The 25,707-nt window shown below is 40.3% G+C and overlaps 2 protein-coding genes across 4 annotated transcripts in view; one reads left to right on the top strand and one right to left on the bottom strand.

The window, feature by feature from the left end:
• Positions 1 to 261: 261 nt before the first annotated feature.
• The window catches only part of tmc3 (transmembrane channel like 3), a 69,270-nt gene continuing 43,824 nt past the window's right edge, over positions 262 to 25,707 (top strand). For all 3 annotated transcript variants that reach the window (XM_078260189.1, XM_078260276.1, XM_078260103.1), the window contains exons 1-2: positions 262 to 455; positions 24,049 to 24,195. In XM_078260189.1, coding sequence (XP_078116315.1) covers positions 24,107 to 24,195 — 89 coding nt within the window. In that variant the 5' untranslated portion in view covers positions 262 to 455; positions 24,049 to 24,106. The remainder of the gene's footprint in view (positions 456 to 24,048; positions 24,196 to 25,707) is intronic.
• LOC144521610 (zinc finger BED domain-containing protein 4-like) lies at positions 15,484 to 16,869 on the bottom strand. Its single transcript, XM_078256174.1, has one exon. The coding sequence runs from the start codon at positions 16,867 to 16,869 to the stop codon at positions 15,484 to 15,486; it is 1,386 nt and encodes a 461-aa protein (XP_078112300.1).

Genomic DNA, 25,707 nt, shown 5'->3' with positions numbered 1-25,707 from the left:
GTTTACTTAGAAAGGTCCATACACAAAACAGTACTATTGCTTGAGGCTGAATAAGTAGGTTAGCTCTTCAATGACATTGTTTTGATCATATTTGAGTATTTACATCAATGTTTTACAGGGTTCTGTTAACAATGTTAATTTTTATTGTGAATCACACATTGTGTGATGGTGGGAGTGTAAATGCAGCCGTTTTTTGAATTTATTTTGAAATACGTACCTTTATTTTGATATGAGTAAAAACCGGAAGTAGCGCCTGTTAGCTCCGTAAGCTACACCAGAGACCAAGGCACCTGTAGCGGTGATGTTACCTGCTGGTTTGTTTCTTTATTTTTATTTTTTTATTATGCTTCGTGGTGTTTGCTACAACTGTGTGTGAGTTGACGAATCATACTTTTGATTGTGAAGATTGCCTCTGGGGAATGACTCTGCCGTTGGTTGAGAAGCAGGCTAAAGTGGTCAGTATTACACTGTATTCTTTATCAGCATTAGCTACAGTGCTAAGTCATGCTATTTATGTAATGATTGCAATATATGATGTCTTTTATTTTGTCTACTTGAACTTTTAGTTCTACGGTGTTAATAAACATCTGTAAAGGGAACCGGAGTTTCACTTCCAATCATTGGGCGGCATATGATGTCCTCGCCTCCTTAACCATGTTGTTGTATTCAGTCAAAATGTCTTTGTAATACAGCTGGTGAACATGAAGCTTGGATAGGGTGACCAGAGGTTTGACCGGGACGGTCCCGATTTTGAATTGTGTGTCCCGAGTCCCGACAAAAGCCTGTCGGGACACTAAAATGTCCTGGTTTACACCAGGAGCGGTGTGAACCGATTTTGCTGGGGCTTCAGCCCCAAATGTTTTGAGTGTAGCCCCGAATGTAACTTTGTCCAGTTTATTTTCCGAGGCGAATAGAACGGGCAGCTACGTGCGGGGTCCGACCATGCTGTATTTGTTGTTATCACCTAGCAACCGTCTCTAAGTGAGGAAAGCTGTGAAAGGTGAAGTTTTCGGAGGAATCATAGCCAAATCAGTCTAATACATTGATGCCATCAACACCAAGTTTAGGAGGGCAATACTAATGATTTAGTTTGACACACGGAGCTCTGAAGCCGACCTGTGCGTCACTTAGTGTCCACTCTCGCTGTAAAATGCAGGACAGCTTCAGGTTTATGGACGCACTCTGCTGTCGACATGCTGCGGCAGAAGTGTTACTTTTGTGCTCTGTGTATTTCTGCAGTAGTTTCAGTTTTCCACTTCCATGGCTAAACTATGTGTCTCATTCAGTGTTCTGTGTCTGTCAGACGGTCTGAGATCTACCGTATCAGCAGAGCAATCACGTAAAGCACAGCAGGCTATGGTGCAGGTAGATTATTTTCTGAAATACAGTGACTTTATTCTTGTAATACCCTATTATAACTTTATTTTTCTCAAAATATCACGACTCCTCCAAATCACAGAGAACACAGATACTGTATTTTGAATGTGTACAAAGTTTTGAACATGAGCAGAAATCTTGCTCAATCATCTGAAATATTACAGTCCAGGGTCTTTATAAATAAATTAAAATGAATTAATGTATCATTGAGGTGAATAATTGTCATATGCACATTAAAGGACGTTAATTCCCCAACAAAAGATGTAAAACAGCAGGGAAGAGTAAATGATGCCTAGTCTACATGTGTGCTGACTCAGATATAATTAGTAAAGTCGATCTACAGGAGAATAAATAGTTGAAAGCAATACAGAATGCCTGAGAGCCTTACTGCAATATATTCAATTATGTTTTTTATATTTGGATTGTAATCTATGTTTCTCTTTACATAAAGATATTTGCAGCATACATTGATTCAGAAAAAAAGTAGAAATAGGTGCATAAAAATTCACCATCACAATCATTTTAATTCTTTTGGTGTTATTGGAATAAATAACACTTCAAAAAATCGTTTTTAGAAAAAATCTCAGCATAAATCTCACACTAAACTGAAAAAGGCTGTTGCTGCAATTTTGTTAATTTTACAGGAAAAAGCACTGTTATTATTAGATGAGGAGCCTACAATCAAAATAATGAAGTTACTGTCTGTGTCTATGTCTGACCTGCGCTGGCACGTGTTCACGTTAAAAATTGTGTGCGTGCACGAGCACTACGGTCACGCGCACAGTGTCCCGGTTTTAGTTCCGGGAAATCTGGTCACCCTAAGCTTGGAGGATTTCCACTGTCGTTCCGCCCTTAAGAAATTGACATTGACATTGACAAATTGACATTAAGAAAATCAGCAGCAACAAGACATTGCAAGACATGTCATCGACGTGAATATTAAAATCTCCGACCATAACCACCTTATCCAACCTAATAATAGATGATAAAAATATCACTGAATTCAGACAAAGAATAACTGTTTGAACCAGGAGGTCGGTAGATTAAAATACAATAAACGGATTAGAACTACCAACGTTGGTCACCTGCAGTTCAAATGAAGAAAAAACCCCAGTGGGTACTGTCCGACTTTGAAAGCAATTTTTATACACCACCGTGAGAGGTGAATAAGGGGTGGTAGTGAAAGAAGAAGACTCTGTGGAGGGGGTGTGTGGTGTAAACAGTCAATCACATGGGGCGGACTGTACTGCGTGCTGTATGTTAGCCGCTAGCATTGAACTACCCAGCTTGTTTGGGTGGACACCATCGTTCCTGTTAAAGGAGGAGTGGTTCCAAAACAGGTTAAAATTGTCAATTAATCTGAAGTTATGGGCACAGCAGGTGGACTGGAGCCAGGTGTTTAGGCTGAGTAGTCGGCTGAAGGGCTCTGCACCGCGGGAGACCGTTGGCAGGGGACCACTGATAAACACAGATTTCCCGCAGCGCTCTAAAAGGCTAAAAAGGTCGTTAAAGTCCTTCTTTGTCAGGTCAGATTCCCGACGTGCCATGTCGTTGTTGCCCACATGGATTATCACCCGAGTTATGGAGGAGGAGAGAGACTGCAGTAGACCGGGCAGTTTGTCCAGGAGGACTGGGACTGTTGCTCCCAGAAAACAACGTGTTATGGCATTGAAAAAGCGTAGGTTCCTGGTAATGCTATCGCCCACTATCAGAATTGTGGGGGCGAAAAGGGGGCGAGGAAAGTGAGAGCCGGACGGCTCTTGGCAGGAACAGGACAGGAGAGTTTTGTGAGCCAGCTACATCGGTACCAGGTGGAGGATTACCTGCAAGGTCCGGTCGAGGAAGCCCCCCAGAGTGACGAAGCACGGCCTCTTTAACAATCCTGCGCCGAGTGGAGGAGGTCGAGGTCACAGAGGAAGGCCGCCGAGCTGACTTTCCACTGCTACCAGCGGAGGGTGGCCTACGGGTTTCACAGGTGTTGTGGATCCGGTCGTAAAGGAGGCGCAGAGACACCAACCAGGTGGACCGGATTTTCACCAGCTAAAGCTAAAGCAGCATAGCAATTGGAGAGTGTCAGGAGAGGTGGAGAGACGGTCCCGTCAGAGCCCCTCTTGTGACTGTGGACCACCAAGTCCACCCAAGTTGACCCATGGTGTGGAGTAGAGCAGGAGGAGGGCCGCTGACAAGCGACAGGGTCCCACGCCACAGTGTCCTGCAGGACTGAGTCGAGCGAAGCCAGCTTCTGAGACTGTCCACATGCCAGATCAACGTAACTGGACAGTGAAGAGTCCTTCTTCTGAAGTTCCTCGGACAGCCGTTGGATGTCTTCTTTAAGGTTGGTTATTTGTTTATTTGCCTTAATTTGCAGTATACTGTCGTCGGTAAAACCGACGCAGCTCTCACAGGCCAGGGTGGATAGAGTGGTAGTGGTAGCAGTAGCCATTGTAGCAGGCTGATGCTGGATCCCGGGCCTTGTGGCAGCTGGCTGCAGCTGGGCCCGGTGGCAGCAGGCTGCTTCTTGGCCTGTTGTGCTCTGCTACCGCTGTGCTCTGCTGCCGCCGAGTGCTCTGCTGCTGGATCACTGAATAGGGGGGCTACTGGGAGTGAGGGAGCTTGCGTCAAACCTGTTGAAAAACTGGTTAAGCTCATTTGCTAGTTGTACTGTTCCCTCAACTACGCCGCCACCTTTCCTCTGGAAGCCGGTAATCTCTCTCATCTCATTTCATATGTCCTTGGCCTTGTTCATTTCCAGTCTCTCCTCCAGTTTCCTCCTGAATACGTCCTTACTATCCTTAAGACTGAGTTGTTCACCCTCCCCGTAGCAGTGTGCTCTGCCAATCTTTGTAATGGAGTTAACTCTTAATACATCCATGAGTTCTACTTGGTCCCCTGACCTAAGGGCCCTCTTCTTTTCCTTGAGTAGAGCCTTCAGGTCACTGGTGAGCCATGGTTTGTTATTAGGGTAACAGCAGACCTCTTTAGTGGGTATGGAGTTTTCCACACAGAACCCAATGTACTCAGAGACACAGTCTACTAATCCGTCAATATCCGAATGTGGCTCATACAGGGCATGCCAGTCCGTGGTTTCTAGAGCATCACGTAGTGATTCCATAGTGTAACAGATGGAATGGATGACAGAAATGGATTACTCTATCATAATTATTTATGGCCAGTGGGATCAGAAGTTCTATGTTCTACTATAGAGCCCAGGATTAACCAAACAATACTCCAGGAATGACTCAAACACAGTTGTACTTTCTTTGAGAAACAAAAACGCTTCCCTTTTTAATGCATGGATGGGAAGGATAAGCCAAAAAACATAAAAATTACACACTCTTCAAATGACACAAATCTTACCCGGGTAAGTAGAAAAATAAAAAATATAAACAAAACTCACAGCTGTGATTTAAAGTTCAGAATTTCCGACCAGTTTTCAGTCACTTAAATTCAGTTTCAGTTCAGTTCGGTCCACTGTGGAAGTGGAGAGAGTTTGTCCTACCGCGCAGTTGGTGGTGGGTGTGTGTATGTAATGTCGAATTCTGCAGGCACCGTATCGCTAGTTCTCTTCTGGGCTGTGGCTCGCCATCAATGTCTCGATTCAGGCTCCAACATCCAGGTAGATCAAAGGTTCAAAGGGTCCAACAAAAAAAACCTGACCTACAGTGAGTAAGGTCAGAACATTCATTTAGCTTTTTTTTTAGCTTTCAATCATGAACTATAGAATATAATTCATGTAAAATCATCATATCATTAAACTGAACAATCATTGTAATATGACATCACAATATCGGTAACAAACACTCTCAAAATATTCTTAGAGATAATTATTGAAAAACCTCTTCAATATAATAATATCAAAATAACGTAGATACTAGTAAGCATCTACTAGGCATGTTTAGACATCTCAAATAAAATGTAACACTCAAAGATAATTCAAATATGGCTTAATGTGCTCAAAATGCACAGATAAAAGTGCTAAATCAACACATTCCAAAGTGTGTAACAATTATGCAAACAAACATATTACACAGCACTGGATTAAGTTTGCAGCTTTAAAATATCAAGCTAATGGTTTTAGCATTAGTGAATGGTGTCTGCCATTGTGCTAGTTAGCATCTCAGCTAGCGCTCCATGTGCACTCTCATAGGTCCAGGGCTCCACACTGGATTATTTCAAAGAGTTTTTCATCAGTTTTAACAACTTTTATTGCAATATCTTCATGAGGTAGGTATCGTTCTTGACGCGGGGTTTGCTCTCTGTTCATCCAGCAGCTCAAGGGGAAGTGAACTCTGCTCCGTGCAGGTCAACAGTCCGAGCTTCTTCCTGATTGGCTGACAGCACGTCTCCAACCCATCTCCTTCAAAATAAACTTCCTATTTATTTTCTCTTTATCGCAGTTGAATGGCTTTTTAGACAAATATCAGTTTTTAATCTTTAACATTAATAACGTACTTCATGAATTTACTTTTTAATATAAACTTAGCTCTTTTAATATAGATTTTTAACCTTGGTTACAATAGCCTCATGAGACCATTGCCTCACAGTCCTTACTGTAGCTGGTTTCTGTTGTACAGGCTTGTATGATGGTGTGAGCATGACGAAGTTGTGGTCTGACCTGCCTAGCAGGGGCAGGGCAGTAGAACTGTAGGCATCTTTAACATTTGCGTACAGAAGATCTAAAGTCTTATGGTACCTTGTAGTGCATTTAACAAACTGATAAAAAGTGGGAAGTGTGGTGGAGAGAGAGACATGGTTGAAGTCACCTGTGATAATGATGAAGGCACCAGGGTGTTTTGTTTGTAGACGTGCCATTACAGAGTGGGTGACGTGCGGATTGTAAACATTTATGGCTATAACATTTGTAAATTCCCTTGGCAGATAGTATGGGCGAAGCCCGATGGCAATATGCTCTATGTTCCAGCCGCATTAACGCTCTTTTACAGTAATATGACCAGGGTTGCACTACCTTGTGTTCACCAATAAATCTCTTTTTCTTCATCCTCCGTTTAACACCCCATTTAAAAAGAGAAGAGAGAGATGGATAAGTGATAGGCATTAAAAACACTTCAGAAAGCGCTGCATCGGGATTGGCCTTTAGTCGTGTGATGACCTGAGTGTAACCACCTCTCACCCAGTGTGTTCTGTTTGGCTCGAACTGCAACCCTGCAAAGGATAAGGGCATTGTATATCCTCAGTGATATAGAGACAACACTGGCAATAAAAGGCAGGGCCCCACATAATTTCTTGCTTTCAATTCTACAGGCTTTGAGCTCCAACAAGCTTTCTGCATACATCTTTAGCGGGATCATTCCTGACTGTGTTGAACATCCAGGTTTTCCATCTGAAGTTATGTTGTGACTGGTCCCAAAAGACGAGGACACATTGGTCAGAAGTAGTCCTCTGAGTAAAGTCAAACAGCCACCAATAAAACCAGAGACATCTGTCAGGCCTTCATTCGGCTCTATGATACCTCTGCCCCTCAGTTTCAATGAGAGCTGAATAGAGTCAGGAGCCAAGTGGACATAAGGCACATCACACTATTACTGTAGCAAAAAAGACCCATAATGATTGAATAAAAACATATAAATGAACCCATACCTATATTAAGAAAAGTACAAAATGTAGAAGGAAAATAGTAGTAGTAGTAGTAGTAATAGTATGTAGGAGAACAAATGTTAAAGTTGCTCTTCCTAAAGGTCTATACACTTCGCTACATAGAAATATGTCTCAACAAATATTGAGTAAAAAAAACAAAAACAATGCATATCCTGTTTGCCAGAGGATTAATCGTATTGATTTTGGACACTTGAGTGGTACTCAAGCACCACATGTCTGACACTGCAACATGCTGATTGGAATTCAATTTATAAGCATGTTCATAATGTCCAGAGGATGAACCATTTTTATATTAAATGCTTCCTCTAGCATCACCAATAGCACATTGATGACCCTGATGAAAATCATTCTGGATGATTCTGGAACACTTTTGCATTGTGGGGTAAGAAATATTGGTACCTCTCAGTGCTACTAATGGGTCTAAAGGTTTAATGAGACACACAAGGATATGCATATTCTCTAACAATCGCTACATTTATTTAGATTACGTGTGGTAAGATCAGAGAGTCAGAATGGGCGGAAGGATTGTCCCAAGGTTTGTTCACACAGATAGGAAAACAGTGTTGCAATTTCGGATACAAATAAAACGGATGAGAACGACTTTCTTCAGACTTCTCAAAGAATGGAATGTGGAATGTATCATTATTCACAACAAGTGTATTATTATTTTTTTACACTGCTTATACCAAATCTTGTTTTTTGTGTTATCATATCGTAACAGTTTATCTCCCTGTGGCTCTCCCCTCTGGAAGACATCTACAGGTCTTGCTGCCACAGCAGAGCCTGCAGGAGTGTAAAAGAAAACTGTTTTTTTTATGTGAATAAAGCCATTCATTCATTCATTCATTCATACACAACAATATACGCTTCATCAGTTCAAGATTATGCATCACTTCTATTGGACTCCCTCCAGGTTGTTTAGAATTGGTCCTAAAGACACATCAAATTGTTGTATGTATATATGTAATGTAAGACAGAGGACGGCCAATTACTTCATGTCCTATGGTCCTGTGATAAGGTCCAGGAATTTTGTACTGGGATACATGATAACTTATGTCAGATTGCAGGGACCCAGGTTCCATTCAGCCCGAGATGATTTGTTCTGGGAGATGGGTCAATCCTAAATGATGGATAAGCACACAAGAAGCTGGGTCCAGACTAGTTTAATGATAGCCAGACAGATTCTTTTAAGGAGATGGAAGAATGAAGGGGTGCCTTCAATCCAGGAGTGGGCATGTGAGATGGCTAGGGTGGCAGAGTTTGAAAAAAAGCCATATAAACAGTTTGCCAGATTAGATGTATATACTAGAAAATAGGGAAAGTAGCTTAGGGTGACAAGACGTCCCCAGTTTCAGTGACCTGTCTTCGGCTGGAGCTGTCCCCGGAAATGTCCGCGGTTTTCACTGTGACTGACAGACCCGAAATTGGAATGAAAGAAAACATTGACCAAACGTATAGTCATGCACCCTACACACGCAGGCTCAAGACAGCCAGAGCAAGCTCTGCTCAGAGCTCAACTTTAGTAAAGTTAGAAAGATATTCACAGATTTGAACTTCCGCGATCAATTACTCTACAGCGAAATTTTATTAAATCACAAACGACGCATCTTTCCTATCGTTGTAAGTTTAACAACATGCTACAAACTCATTTTCATCAAAACGAGCCATCCTCCAACCTGGAGAAATAACATTTGTCTCTACAAGCAGCCGGCGGTGAGATAGCAGTGAGACGAGAGCTTAGGGACCATCTACAAACTACAGCACCTAAAAGAGATACAACAACAATATTTATTAATTTAATGATTAAATAACTTACCTCAATTATAACTTGTCTCCTGCTGGTTATATTACATCACTTACTTTTCAAAAATAGGCATATGCCTTATTTTGGGGAATCATTTTTGCCAAAAAAAGAGAGTCATGTCTCTAAAATTACTCCACACATAGAAGCCCCCCCTGCTGGTTGTACTACAGCACTTACCTTACTTTAAAAAATAATCATATTTTTGGGGAATATTTCCTGCCAAAAACATTTAATATTTTAATAATTAAATAGAGTTGTGTCTCTAAACTTACCTCACACATAATTAGCGTTCTGCTGGTTGTACTATATCACTTACTTTTCATAAATAGGCATATGCATAATTTGGGGAATATTTTTAGATTCATTATTATAATTCATTCATTAAAATAGACAAAAAAATATTACAGGGGAGCATGCCCATGGACCCCCCTATGGGGGCTTGTGCCCCCAGTGCAGTCTAGTGACACCCCTGGGGCAGTGTCCCCATTTTAAGTTTACAAAGATAAAAACATTACCTGTATTGCAGGTATTGACGCTTCTGAGCTGAAAATGTACCCGGATTTTGTCTCAGAAATCTGGTCACCTTAAAGTAGCTGTACTTTTTGAAGGGCTCCTAAGTGCTTGTTTTTTTTTAAATTATATATACATATGTTTATTTGGTTCACAGCTGTTACATTTTGTTATTATTTTATTGTATTGTATTGAATAATTATGGTTGTTTTGTTAGGTTGTCTTAATTTTTCTTTGAGTAAGTGGTGATATTGAATGGGGGTGTTCGGGAGGAGGGGATGTGTTCATGTTGTAAATTGTGTGTTTTGTATGCTGTTAAAAAAAGCTAAAAAAGCTAAAAAAGTCTAAATTGTCTATCATAAAAAACAATTATACACTGTCAGTTGAACAAATGTTGTAGGTAAATATATGCAGGGTGCGATTTGTGAAGAAAGCAGAGGTGGAGGGGGGGGGGTTTGATCATGTACAACAAAACCTGCAAGAACTAAATCCCATCCAATACCATGGATATAGTGCCACTCGGCCAGCCATGCCAAAACTCTTATGCACTTCAATAGCCAATAGAAAATAATGTCAAAATGATATGGCACAACGTGGTGTCAACATAAAACACAGCGCATTCAAAACAAAATACTTTCACCCAGGAAACACTTGTTTGTTCCTCGGGAGTGTTTTATCCAAACCACGATCTTTTTCCTAAACGTACAGTAAATAGTTGTTATGTGCCTAAACTTAACTGTCAGCACCGCATGACACTCACTTTTTCTGGCTTAACTCCTCTACCATGGCTCCTGAAAGCACCGTCATCTGGCGGTGCCTGTAGACGGCTCACAGTCACCTATTGGCAACTATACAACTGCCGCTGGTAGCCGGCGTCCTGGAGCGCTGTAGCAGCTAAATACTATAGACTGTTCACAATGCAGTGCTTCTTAGTTTAAAATACTTCTATTTTAGGTATATAATTAATATATGGTCTAGGTTATTGGTGAAGTATGATCACTTGGAGGGGGGAGATACATTTTGTCCCCACTGGGGATAAAAATAATTCAGCAGAGGCTGGGATATGTAGACCAGAAAGGGGGAAATCCCCCCCCCGGCAAATCACACCCTGAATATACTTTATGCATAAAAGAAATAACCTACAAGTTGTCTGTCCTGTTTGGTGCTGTCCCTTTAAGCAGTCAGTATGGCTGTGATTGGACTGATGAGTGAGTGTGGTTGAGTGTGATGCTCCAGTGGGGCTCCAGAGCAGCAGGTACAGTAGCTCCCAGACTGAGAAGCATGCAGTGTGGGCTCACACATTGAACTGCACACACTGAGCAGAGAGAGACGGCATGAGTACAGTGTCTGAGTCTTTGGTTGGCAGCAGCAGGTCTCTGTCTGCAGCCAAGAGACACAAAAGTATCAGGAAGAACTCCAGAAGGATTTATTCAGCCTACCAGGAGCAGGGGTGAGTCTGCTCACTCTTTTTTTCCATTTGATCTAGCTTCCTTTTATCAGGAGTTTTTTGGAAGCCTTTCTGCTTTTTTCTTTCTCTCTGTCTCTGTCTGCCTCATTATTTATGGATGTCATGGCTGAGTTTTAAATGACATCCTGCAGTCTAATCATCAGCCAAGACTACACAGAGTTTCCTGTGTGCATACATTGACTGCTATCCAGGTACATTCTGACCTGTTGGTCATCTTTGTGAATTTAGTCTCAGCTCATTAATCCGAAGTGGTTATCAAAGAGTTTGACTCTGCGAATAAACAGTGAAAAAATTCAGTTTTGAATTTTGCTACAAAGATGTACATATAAAGAAATTCACTGTATCTGCCTGAATACAGTTTAAAACGGAGCGTAATCCGTTTATCACTCCACCTTTTCACTGTAATGCCAATCAATCATTTTTTAATTCCGACAATTACTTGTACGGCTGGGTATTGCCACTGATTCGATTCTGATTTAATTTGATTCAATATTGATTTTATGAGGGCTATTTCAGAGATTCTAAGATAACTAATGCTGTAAATTGTACAAGGAACCCTCTAACCTGCTGCATTATTAAAAATATTAAAGTTTTCGTTACGGAATTACCTCAAATCAGTTACATAGATACAGGAAAAAGTGCTTTCTTCAGTACAGAGGTTGTGTGATACAGAGACGGTATACCTAAAGCTACACATCTGTCAACATGGCAGTTTTTCCCTAGCCAATATTTCACCTAACTTTGGAGCATTATTTAGCATGACATGGATTCTTTAGGTCATCTAGCTTCATATGATACCAATTTCTTTACTCTGGCTTTAAAACGAAGCCTCTTGAAAGATCGATTTTGGGATTTAATTAATCAGTATTGGATTATTCAAATGTAGATCAATTTAAATCGGAAAATCGTTTTTTTTTTTTTTTTTAAACCCAGCCTTAATAACTCATATTAAGCTCATATGTTATCAATGTTAATCGAGTGATCATTGAACATTGTTTGGAAATGCTCACAACCAGCTGTGAATTTTGCTTTACCCTAATGGAATGAATGAGGGCCAGATGTACTAACACTTTTGCGCCCACTGCAGGCGTATTTGTTTCGCAACGTGCGCGTAAAAGCATGGCGAGATATGTACAAACAGGCTGCACTGAGGTAAAAGCGCAGACTGCCTGTCGCAGGAACTGAAAATGGCAAATTGCGCTTTTCCGTGTCATGCATATGCATTCACGGGAGGTTCAAGGGGAAAGTGGGAGTTTCCCAAAAAGAGATGGGAGGGGAAGGGTAAAATGCACCTAATTATGTATTCCGCGGTATGTACAAAAACTGCCTGTGAAAGCGTGCCTCTATTTTGCGGTGAAAATTCTCCGCCTCTTAAAAGCAGGTGTAAACCTGGAAGCGGGTTTCCTCGCATATGCCTCCTGGTGAAACGGCAGCAGTAATCCGAGCAAGACGAAGACATAGGCCAAGGAGACAAACTGGAAAGGTTTTTGCCACAAGGATCACACTTTTTCAGTTGAGTGAACACAAAATCATTAAGCGTTGCAGATTAAGCAGCCATGCGATATTACAGTTACTGGAAGAAATCAAAGATGACATTGAATCTCCGACTCAGCGTACACATTCCATTCCAGCAGTTGTTATTGTATGTAATTGCTATATTACAAATATTGGCATCAGGATCATTTCAAACAGTCATAGCATCAGCAGTGGGAATGTCGCAGTCTGCACTCAGCCATATCATAGCACAAGTACTTAACGCTTTGCTACAGCGCAATTTACGGTATAGTGTAAAAAGGCGCTGATTACCTGATGAACTGCAGGTTTGGTAAATACGATGTAAGCTGAAGTATCACAGCGTGCGCTTTCTGCGGGTTGGCCATGGTGCTGATAATGCTACATTCGCAAATGTACGTACATCTGGCCCAGAGTATCTCATTTATTTGAAGGATGGATGGAACACTCTTATCATTTACGCTTTAGAAATATAATTGTCCTTGCCTCCTCCCTTTTATTTATACTTTTAAATATGACATCAGATTAACTCTACTCAAGTCACTAAAACAGCTGTCCTCTTCTACAAATTAAAATCTACCCATGTACTGTATGTATTACAAATACATCACAAAATACAGACAATGCAATCAAAGAAGTGCAGTGGACATACAGTTTTTCTTTCCTAAAGGTCATAAGCACAAATTAATCTATGATTTAAGTCACTTAAGATGCTGCATAGGATACATTATAGCCCAGAGAAGATGAAAGGTGGTGACATGTTATTTCTGTTGGAGAAGTCAAAAGGTAGGTTTTTTTGTTCTTCCAACCTCGTTTTGGAATTCTATTTTTAATATTTTACCTTAGTGCATGCGTCATTTTGTATCTCTGAATCCTCAACTTTGTCCATTTAGCGCTACTAGACAAGACAGTTGGAATCCCATAACTAGCAGTGGCTTGAACAAACTGATCAAACACTGTGCTACTTCTGTTATTGTCTGAAGCTTGCAAAAACACAACCAGTCTGCTGAAGCAACATATTCCACCATGGATCACTATTCTCCACCTAAAAATGAAACAAAAAGAGGTTATTTGTATTCTGCGTTAGGATTACATAATACATTCAGGGTTCTATGCTTGCACCTGCCAAAAATGTAGGGGTGCATTTAAAGTATGATTTGCTATTTACTGTAATGTCGATGAATCAGTAATATAATACAAAACAGACACACAGCAATCATCTTCTCATAATTGCAAGTTACATAACAGAGGAAATTAGTCACCTGAATTTATAACACCTGTTTACAGTTCAATAGACTGGGAAAACACTATACAAAAAAAATAGTATTAACTTATCCTAACAATATACATCTGTGCAGGATATGTGCTTGTTTATTCTGATCTCAAAGTTAATCAGATCCACAAGTACCTCACACCAGTATGGCCACTTCTTTTTTTACATATGCATGCATAATATTGACACGCATAAGTGAGTGAAAAGCTTGCACTGTAGAGCACTGTAAATTATTCAGTTAGTTGAGTTTTTTTATTCTCACTAGAATTCATTCATCACCCGCATATACCTGATGAGCTTGTGATTTACGTCTATGTGCCACAGAGAGTTGGGACCTGCAACACTGTAGGTTCTCCTGTGCAATCGGTGAGACAATGCTCTGTATGCAGCTCCAGCTGGATTCACTCGAATCAAACTCTCTCTTACACGCCTTCTCTGCACACGAACACCCATAGCAGCTAATCTGGCCCAAACAGAATTAGCTCCCATCTCTTCATTTTCTCAAACCATCTGCCGAACCACTTCATCAAGTTCTGCATCAGAAAGACGTTCATACCTCATTAAATAGGACAAGTTGAACCGCCTAGGTCAGTTTGTGTCTTTTGCATTCACTGAATGTGATTTTACAAAAACAAAACTTCACACTGATACAGATCAGAGCAATAATAATAGCAGTTTCAGTAATATTAATGTTATAAGACCTCAACCTGTCTCGGCAATGTAATACAAATTAACTAAGACGCCGCGGAATATTTTATTAAATCTATAACATGACTTAAGTTACTCTGTCAGTGGTTTATTATGGTTGGTTTTAGGAGACTCAATTAACATAACACAAACTTTAACCTTGTTGTAAACCACACTGTGCAGTGGGGTCCTTAATGTTACATATATTTTCCAGCTAACGTTAATTAGAATTAACATTACTTAACCTTTCTACAAGACTCTCGGAAGAGGAACTCGGCTGCCCCTGTCTCTCTTGAATACGATTAATTATGCTGTTAAATCTGTTGCTCAATACTAGGGATCGACTGATATGGATTTTTTAGTGCCGATACTGATACCGATTTCTTTTCATCAGCCTTAGCCGATGACCGATAAGGCTGCCGATTTTCTTGAGCCAATATTTGGAGTCGATACTGCTTTTGCTCCCTCAATTTACATAATAAAAACTTAAAAAAACAATATTTAACAAATAGTAAAAACAGGTGAGGTAGAACAAGTAAGAACAAGTAGATAAACAATATTTAACAAATAGTAAAAACAGGTGAGGTAGAATAAGTAAGAACAAGTGGATAAACAATATTTAACAAATATTAAAAACGTGAGGTAGAACAAGTGAAAAAAGAGTTCAGTGCTGAAAATACTGAAAATAAATATTTAAGCATAATTCAAATTCTGAAAATAAATATTTAAGCATAAATAAAATAATTACACTATTGCACACAGTAGCAACAAGCAAGCAGCATAATAAAGTGCACACTGTACTATACTTAATTTTAAACGTAACCAACTATTTACAACCTAGTATTTAGTGCTTAGGCCTAAGTTTAGTGCACTTACTTAACTTAATCTCTTGTAGAGCAAATGGCTTTCCTAAGATAAGGAAAATGTAATCAGCAATACTGAACAAAAAACAACTTAAAAATAATTGTGCATAATATGCGCATTGCCCCACTTCTCACTGAAAGTTCTTAATACTCCCAGTTTAGGAGCTCCAGGTTATAATGGAGGAAACAGAGACGCTCTGCATTTGTCAGCCCATTTCTCTTTTTCTCATATATCTGGCTAACCTCGCTGAATACCCTCTCACTGGGAAGGAGGGGGGTGGACTGAGACATTTTCTAGCGAGTGGTGCCAAAAGGTGCAAGCGGGATGCATTTTGTTTCCACCATGCAAGTGGTTTGCCCTTCTGTCTGTCGATCAACGGCTCCCGTAGGTATTGATCCAGCTGCTGAGTGAAAAGCTGCTCCTCCTCATCATCAGTCTCCTCAGAGGGTGATCCGTTTGCTCCAGAAGGTTGGCATACATCTGTTCAAGCATGTCAGACAGACAAGCGTCTTCCTCTTTTTCTTCCTCCACCCTTATCCGTTTTGGATCCGGGCCTTGATCGTCTGAGGAAGCCCTTTTCCGTTTCTTAGCCTCAGACAGAGTGGCATGGTCATCCTTTATCCAGTATTTTGCATTGCTCAGTGTGCCTGGTGCCAAGGCATGACCCCTGTAACGAGGATCTAGCAGTGTTGCGAGGACCAAGCATTTGGTCTTGTCTGCTTTTTCAAACCTTGCCTTTAAACTGTCCAGCATAGTGTCACGGAGTGTTTTGATGCCCCTTGCTTTTGCACCCTTAACTTCAAGTAGCATTTTTAGGACGGTGATGCTGGGAATTATGCACGATATTGATGAGTCTGATCTGCCTATTTCCAGTGTTACCTGTTCAAGCGGGCTCAGTGTGTCAATCAAATTGCCCACCAGAGTCCACTGATCTACTGTTAAGATTGATATCTTTCCATGTTCCCCTGCATATATAGTAAGTGCCCGTTTTTGCTCCAGGATGCTCTCCATGTGAAGAGTGGAGTTCCAGTGTATTGGCACCAACTGGATTATTCTGTGCTGGGGGAGGTCAAGTTCTTTTTGAATGTCCTTCAAACGCTGTTTGGCCAGTATTGAATGGTTAAAATGGGTAGCAGAAGACTTTAATTTTGCAACAATGTCCATCACTGCTCGCTGGCTGTTGATCCCGTCATTTACCACCAGCTGAAGTGTGTGAGCACTGCAGCTGAGATCGGGTACTTCGATGAGCCTCATCCCTTTAATCATATTGGCGCCGCTATTGCAAAGCACAAGCATGACTCTCTCTGTGTCGATGTCCCAATGCCTCAGCAGACTGAGGAACACCTCGCTGATATATTCGCCTGTGTGAGAGCCATGCATGGCTTTGCCATTGAGGATAATTTGTTTCCTTTCCCAGTCACTGTCAATTAAATGACATGTCAGGCTCATTAGGGATTCTGTGTCACCAGACCAACAATCCGTTGTAAACGCCAAATAGGGGACTGCATTTTCTAACGTGACCAGCTCCTTGATTTTGTTTTCTACTTTTGTGTGAACATCTTCAAAGAGGTCAGTGCGATAGTACTTTTCTGTTTTGAGGGAGTATCTGGGCTCCAGCAAAGCCACCAACCTTTTAAAACCAACACCAGAGACAACTGTAAATGGATCATTGTCTGTGGCAATCATCTCAACTATGGCAAGATCAACTTTTTTGGACCTGTTGTCAGAATTACCCCATTTCCTTTGGGCATCGAACATCTGCACAAGATTAGGCTGTGTTGAACTTGCTGCAGAAGTAGAAGCTGCTGCTCGATCATCCTTTTCTTTTTGTGCTTCATTATAGGCCTCTAGGTGGTGATGTTTCAAGTGGCTCTACATATTTGAAGTCTGCCTTGCCTTTTCAGTCCCCATGCTCACCAATATATTGCAGATGTTGCAGCGAGCCTTACCTGGAGTAGGCTGCGTAAAATGCTGCCACACTGCATTTGTACTTTTCTGAATCTGCTCTGCTCCTTCTTTAAAAAGAATAAACAAAAACAGTGATCAGGGTCACTTCTGCAATCATCTTACATTCATATCACCCATATTATGTGTGCATCATATGGATGGGTGCACTGCATATGGTTAACTGTGCAAGGCTAAAAGGGGGGGGGCTGCGCTCTGATATCACTGCGATGACAACTCCGCCCAGCTCCAAGTAGGGAGAGACTGAGAGACACACACACCACACACGTCCAAACCTCAGCCAGGTGGTCGCTGAATAAAACTCCCACAAATACCATGGAACCACGGAACAACGTCAGCATTACTTAATCCTATGACCAGTGTTTGTAACAGCTACGGATAGCCTACAACTTAGCTATTTGCAACTATTTGCAGCTCCCTAAATACAATGGCAAGCAGTTTGATAGACGAGGCATTCGGCATTCGCATTTACCATTTGGACCCACAAACTTGCTTAGCTATAGTTGCAAGCACATATAGAGCAATGTGTTTCCACTTTTAAAGTGTATGGCAATATTTCAGCTAAGTCAAACAGTTAAAAGATGCTTTGAAAGTTTAAAACTTACCATTTTCTTGAAGAGCAGGCTTCCAGCACTCTGCTAGTGGGGGAGGGGCAGTGCATGGTCTGCACGTGAACTGCAGCATCTCCAGCAACACAGAGCTGCCTGTGGATGTCGATACACGTAAAAACGCAAATATCAGCCCGATATATCGGTCAATCACTACTCAATACACCAATGTATTGTCGATTTGAGCGACTTGACATAGCTGCAGTACTGCACGGTTCGCCACCACCAGATCGGGCTGAAGCACGCAGCCACGGGCAGCTCTCAAGGGGGCTGCAAATGCATGGGGGAGGGGAAACAGTGTTATGATTGGCTGCTGTGTTGTATTCGTCTTTTAACTTGAACTTTGATGACTTTACCTTGAATGATCCCGACATTAGAAAAAGTTAAATATTGCCTTTATAGAGCTCAACAGTGACCGCCCACTTTTTTAACGGCTCTGGTTCCGGAAGTATTTTTCCACATTTAATTGTTTCATTGACGTTTCAAAAATTGCTTATATAAAGAGTTTTAAGCCTGGAACCAAGCCAACCAGCTATGAGATGATTCGTGAAAATAAAACATTTGATTCGGCGCAAAAAAACATTTTGAAAATGGCAAAAAAGGCAAAAGGTATAAGACTGTGTGTAGAGAAACTATCATAGACTTGAATGGTAGAAACCAAACTCGATCTAGCGTTCGCATTTTTGCGGGTACGGTAAACGTTTCCATACACTTAGGATTGTGGGTGGTGTAGTTTTTCTCCATAAGAGCCCAAATAAAACATGTTTTTCTTAATACAAGCTTGTGGTCAGCCTGCCTCAGCCAGACATTATGGCTGATAATCAAAATCCTTAGATAACCCTACTTTGCAAACTGGAAGAACTACCAACCCAAGACCCCATTTCTACAATACTTGATAATTTAACAGAAATAAACCAACATCTTTACTTTTTGTTAATGTAGATCATTTAGATACAGTATAATTTATATTTTGGCTGTACTAGATATTGTGTATAGTCAGTAGATATATATTTTTATAACCCTAGGTATTTGCAAACCGGAAAAACTGTGGTGATGATTTGTATCAAGGCCCATGGCGTGGATGTAGGGAACTGTAGTTTAAAAAATATAATAGTGTTTTTCATAGAATGGGAAGTTGTAAATACTGAATTAATAGTAATTTATGGAGTTTAATATAATGGTAAATACATTTGTGTAATTAGATTTTAAATACCTAATTGTTAAATGGGTGAAAATGAATATTAACCATATATTGCACATATGTGACAGTACCTTATAAGCTATTTTCACCTATTTAACGATTAGATTTTCAAAATCTGATGACACCAGTTTGCCATCCTGAAAAACCCCAGTGTGTATCCAGCATTCTACACTGCCAACCTTTACTTACGAAAAAGTATACCATGGTATTTTTCAAACTACAACTCCCATTAGAGACCCGCGACAGAACATGTTACAATGCTAGTATACTTTATAAGAACTCTTTCAGGGTGGGTGAGTGGACTTGTTTTTTTGGTTTTCCTGATCTGTCATGGATAAGCGTCATTCCATTTCGTCATACGAGCAATCTGAATCATATAGGCCTACATTAGCCTACATAATACAAATACATGAAACAGTATTTTTATGATTATCTTTATTGTATAAACCCTCAGACCCAATGTGTGACCAAAGCAAAAATATTACGTAGCATACATTGTTTTTTCTTTTCTTTTGGATTTAGGATGATATGCTTGATGATATGTTTTCCATGCCCAGGACATTGCATCAACTTTCTACCTGACGGCTGCAAAAAGATGGATGAGATTGACCTGCGTGTCTACATAGGACTGCTAATCTTAGCACACACACACAGGTCCTGATGCAAGGCTGAATCTAGTCTTTAGGATGCAGAGTTCCACAAGTACTATCTCTTGATACAAAAATATTCTTAACCACATATGCAGCACCTTAAAAAATAATATTTATAATAAATCTCCACTTTAGTAAAGAAAAGCATTATGACAGAGCTTGTATAAAAACAACTGGCGTCTTCACTGAATAAATTTTGTCTTTTTGCACTGTGAAGAGGGAAAATTCAGATATCCACACACTTTGTGATCAATGCCAGGTTGTTTCTTCATCCTAAATAGATTTGGCATTCACAACTCAATTACAGTAAGCTGCTTTATTTTAGGGGTTTAGTGAAGGCAGGGAATTTTCGACCCAGAGGACAAGGGTTGTATACACAAAAAGGAACACCAGGGATAACAAGCAATTAAGCTGCCTGCAACAGACTTGCACCTGTTGCACTTCAGTCAAGCTGTTTTTTTTAATTGTGTGTGGCTTAATGTGATGAAGTATAATGTAGGTATCTTGAGGCTCTAGAGTATTATCTAAAAGGCCGCACTAAGGAAGCACTCCTACCCAGTACATTTATTTTTGCTGCGTTGGTATTTAAACTGAACTACTTCTTAATTGGAGATTTTTTCCTACAATGTAAAGGAACATTGATGGGTTGTGCTTTTGAGCTGGAATATAGTAATTTATATGTTTTTGTTTTTACAGTTATGTTTTTAACACTAATAGAAACACGTTCCTTCTTAAATTCCTCAAACACTTACATATAATATATTTTGCATTTTCCAAGTGACTAGCAATCATATAAGGGGCAAGTACGGCTTCTATTGGAATGTGATTGATTGGTTATTTCTGTCTGCCTATCCAATGTTGAGAATTGGAAGTGTGAGAATATCTCTTTTGTCTGTTGGAGCCTCTTAGAGAAGGTGCTCTGCTGTTAGACCAGGTGCAGGGTGGTAAGGATTATCCATGATAGATAACAGTTTGTTCAGTTTTCCTCTCCACCACAGCTTCAAATGTTGCTTCAAATTAAACTTTTATTTTGTATTAAGCTACAATGTAAGTTAATAGGGGCATTTGTGCAGCTTTTATTAACGTTCACAAAAGTGCTTGTTTTGACATTGACAGGCTCAGATTAGTTTTTTAAGTGTCTGACAACGGACAATGAACATTTGCCCCATAGGGTTACATAGCTGTGGCTGCCGGTTACAGCATTCACACTTGATACTGGACCAATTTCAAAGATTGTTGTTTCCATCAGCCACTTACACACAAAAACATAGGAAAATAGGGTCCAGGTAAAAAAAACAGTAGTTACCCTTTAATAAAGTCTATCTAACTCTCTATCTACACTATACTTTCGACAAAATATTTATTTCTCATAGTATGTACACAATAGCCAATTGCAAATATATAAAGAAAGCTTGTACAGAAAAAAAGACACAACAGCTAAATAACCAGGAACCATTGTACAATATGTGCAAGAAAGAAGAAAAAATGCTACACTCAATTGTGCCTCCCTTGCAATGCAACAGAAAAATCCGTCGGAATGATCGTAGACGGTAATTAACTTTTACAACAATAACATATAACTATTATGTATAATATATGTGTGACAGGTTATTGTTATTGTTGGTTTGTAAAGTTTGATGGATGGTGTTAAAGCTAGAATGTCCCCAAAAAAGCAGCAGTGGAGCAAAAGCTGGTAATGTTATCTTGATGAAAATAGTTTATAATTGACTAGTAAATTTATTGAATTTAAATGAATAACAATTCTTTTTAAGCTACACAAAAAAGAAGAAATGACAAAGAAAAGAAAATGGAAGAAATGAGAGGATCCTTTACATGTTAAATAGTGGTAGGCGACCCCCCCCCCAGGCTTACAGAAATGGTTTAACCCTACTGCTCAGCAGCCAATGGGAACTTAGGACACTCACCCATTCAAACTTGAGAAGTAGCCAAATGGCTCAAAAGCACGTGAAATTAACGCGTAAACAACATGTAGTTTACGCGTTAATTTCACGTGATGTTGTCTACGTGTTGTCTATGTGTGAAAAATCAACATGTTTACGTGTTGTTTACGTGTTGTTAACGTGTTGTTAACGTGTTATTTACTGAGAAATCACGTGTATTTGAACTGTTTGGCTTTCCAGAGATTGTATCTTTTAACTGGCTACACCTGCAGCGCACACACGGCGTAGGATTGTGTGAGTCACAGGCGAGACGACAGGCTTTTGCTTTGGGATTGTTGTTTCTTTAGTTTTTGTAGCTGGCACAGCGCTGTGAAACTTCAATCTACTGTCACCGTTATAAAATGATGCAGATGACAGGAAACAATAAATAAAAACATAAACTCATAAAACCAAACTCTTTAAGTCGTTTCCTGTATATTGGTAGTTTTAATTTAAAAGAAATAAAGACACTTTATGATCCATTTCTGTGTAAAAAGGCTGCACATACCTCGCGTAAAATATATAAATGGAAGACTGTCCTATTTTTACGCTTGTAGAGCGGAACACCACAGCGCATACGCACCACCACGCGCTGCTCTATGCCTGGTGTAGCCAGTTTCATTGATTATAGTGGAAGCGTATTTTTGGAACATCCACTCCGCATACGTTATGTGCGCAATGTAGCCGGCCCGTTACAACTTCATTACAAACCAAAGCAGCCGTGCATTAAAACAAGTTTACTGGTAGCTGACCATAGCTCACAGTCAGTGCACACTGGATTTGAACCATTTACAGACAGAGGTATACTGGTTTACTGTTTAGTATTGCACTGCTTGGGGCAGCTATCACACCTATAGTTTGTTTGCTGTTGATGAGTTTGTAAACTGGGAGCGTTTTCTCCTTGGTTCAGTTTCGTCTGGGGCGGGAGCAAGAAAGTAAATAGAGGAAGAAGGTCCTGTATTCTGGATTAGTGCATATTTCTTGCATCTCCATGGTCAAATCAGTAATTCATTTCAGACATTGTTTCTACAGTACATCTGCTCTGCTCACCGAGACTTCGCTCTGCTGTGCCGGTGTCTGTCTCCAACTTTAGCGCCGGCTGGTTTGACCACGGAGATGCGAGTGGCGGTGAGCTGGACCGCAGTCTATTTCTGTGAGAGAAAGATTGCAAGCTGCTACAGTTTGCTGCCCTGCCGCATCACAGATTGCAAAGCACACCTGACTACAAGAGCTGTTCAGCTCTGACAGGCAGACATCTGACCTCAAACATCACAGGCTTTAACATCATCTCAGTAGGACACAACCAAGGTTATAATTGTTAATGAAAACGAATGAAATAACAAAAACTAGGTGGTAAAAAACATTGTCGTTAACTGAAATAAAAATAAAAACGAGGCATTACAAAAAAACGATAACTTACTAAAACTGTCATGTAAAATATATAGTCCATGGCCTTCGCCTGGCATCATGGCGGTACCGAAAGTCGGGAGAAAGCGGCAGAGTTATATTTGATTATGACTGTCAGATAAATGCAACTGCCTTGCAGTGGAAGGTGGAAAACTATGTGGACAATTTATTAAAGGGAAAACTCACAAATTTGAAAGTACATTTGAGAAGCACGCACAAGAAGGGATAACCTAGCTTACCTTAACAAGGTAGAGGAGAATGCAAAGCCCCCTTTCCCTGAAACAAAAGCTAACACCGGTACAGGGCATGGATGTATGGGTACAGGGCCAGGCAGCATGACGCTGACTACCTTAGGACAGAGAACGCTACAGGCGTGCTTTCACCGGGGACCCGATAGCTGCTGGTTAGTAAATACGCAGGAACACCAAAAGCGGGAGGAAGCGTGGGTTAATATGTGTATTGATACTGGGATGTCTACACAACTGTGTGAGTCGATTGGCTTCAAAAAGTTCGCCACTTTACTCAAACCAAAGTTCAAAATACCTGTTCATGTACGTATGTCTTCTTAAGTCTATTGGCTATTTAGGTTTTTTCCTGGCACACGTCACTTACACATTTTGCACTTACTGCGGCATCTTGTGTAGACTGTTTACATATTTGTGCTCATCATATGTACTGATGTTATTGCTGAATACATTGTGAATACGTATTTATAAAATTGTATGATGTTTTTGTTGAGTTATTATTACGCAATACTTTTTCTGACCTTTTTAAATCTTGCCCCTGACAAATAACCCATATTACAAACCAAGACTAAAACTAATAAAAACTAAACTAAAACTAAGCATTTTCAAAAGATGAAAACTAAACTAAACTAGCAAACCCGCTTTTAAAACTAATTAAAACTAAACTAAATTTGAAAACAAAATGTCAAAACGAAATAAAAATAAAAAGCCTTGGACAAAACTAAGTAATAATGGTAGCTTGATCGGGTTTTATTTTGTTTCATTTTGGTGAAATGAAATTGAAACATAAGGGTCAGCCATCCACGGCCAAAACATTTTCATACAGACCCTAAGATGACGTACTTAATTGTTTTTCCTCTTCTTTACGATGTGGACAGACCAAGCTCTTTTTTTACTGTGCCGCTGTGTCTCCTCCTGCAGCTCCTCAGATGATGAAGATAAACAGGATGAGCGGGTGGACAGCAACGACCCAGAAGAGATGTTCCAGAACATTCAGTACCAGAAGGAGATCATCGCCAACATTCGGACCAGACCCTGGCCAATGAGACGCAAGCTCAAAGTCCTAAAGTACCCCAAAGTGTGATTGTTCCCCCTGTATCTGAGGAGTGATAGTTTACTCTTTCCCTTCTCTTCTGCTCTTAAACACACACACACACACACACACACACACACACACACACACACACACACACACACACACACTCTCTCTCGCTCTCTCTTTGTATCTAAAAGTCTACTTTTCCTAATGAAAGGGCTCTGGAAATAAATGTCACTGAATTTAACGCAAGTGTGCCTCTGCAGCTTAGCCACCAAAACTGCAAGAGGTATACATGATGACTGTATCCTGCTGTGTAACTGAAATACACCTGTAGATCAACAAAGACTAAGCTCTTTGAACACATGTATTTGAGTCATTGAAACTAACTGCTACTTATCTACCTAATCTCTTTCTTATTATTTTACCTCTAGTGCTGGATGAACATCACTTACTCTTACAGCAACCCTGTCTCCTGAAATCTGTGCTTTACTCCTAAAAAAGAAAAAAAAAAAAGTATTGTCACTTAACGTCACCTTTGACTTTTTAAATAAATATATTTGCCCAACATTTAATACAGGGTTTCCACGGGGTCTTAAAAAGTCTAGAAAAGTCTAGATTTCCAAAAAGTATTGTGCTCTATGTCTTAAATAAATTTAAACTGGTCAGAAACCCTGAAATAAGTGCTTTGAGTTGCCTAACTCTTTATAATAACGTCCTTGTGATAAGGGTTAGTTAATAGTAAAAGGTCCAATATGTAATATATTTACTGTAATAAATCCAAAAATGACCCCAATGCGTCATCAGATATTGAGGAAACATACTAAGTTGAAATACTATCTTTTCTGACAACCAGTATTTTCTCCTTTTGAAATTTCCGTTTCGTGTCGGAATTTCTGTTTGTGTTTTGGCTTGTGTGCTGTTATCAACTGCCCAGTTTTACAGCCAGGCCGGGTTGCCAGATATACCTGCAAAAACGTAAACCCAGCGCGCTACAGCTGTAACGTTAGTACAGTCAAGAAAGCAGCAAACAAACGAACAGGATCAATGGAGATAGATTCTACCCAACCTAAAAAAAAAAGGCATGTTTCTAACGTTGTGTGACCAGAGACGCAACAAACCCCGGGTAAATATTGGAGATATAGATAAGATGGAGACAGCTTAGAGCCCAAAAGGACGCTGAGTTGGCTAATTTCCTCCTGAACAGGTAGCTAAGTATTAGCTTCAGGCTAATTAATCTCGGCTACAAGGGACGGGCATTTTATGTCATTTCAACATTTGTGTACTCACATTGAATTATATAGCTAGAGTACCCGTGTTGGTTACTCGCAAAAACACAGACAAAGCCAGTAAAGTGATCCCAACTGGTACTGGCTAACGCCGCCATGCTAACCCTGCTAACATTACCGGAGGATCATACAAGCGAGCCACGGCCAACGTGTAGCCTGTTCAGCGGCCGGAGCCGTCAGCGTGAGTTATTTTAAGCCAAGAGAGGGGGGCTGTAAATTGGGAAGAGAGGACCGTGAGTTTGCAGTGTGTTTAGC

The sequence above is a fragment of the Sander vitreus genome, chromosome 1, assembly GCF_031162955.1.
Source record: "Sander vitreus isolate 19-12246 chromosome 1, sanVit1, whole genome shotgun sequence".
In the NCBI taxonomy this organism is placed as follows: domain Eukaryota; kingdom Metazoa; phylum Chordata; class Actinopteri; order Perciformes; family Percidae; genus Sander; species Sander vitreus.
The sequence above is the reverse complement of the archived record's forward strand: the minus strand, read 5'-3'. Positions and strand labels throughout refer to the sequence as shown.

Coding starts and splice junctions, on each gene's coding strand:
- LOC144521610 (XM_078256174.1), bottom strand. CDS start 16,869: ATGTTCGATGCCCAAAGGAAATGGGGTAATTCTGACAACAGGTCCAAA.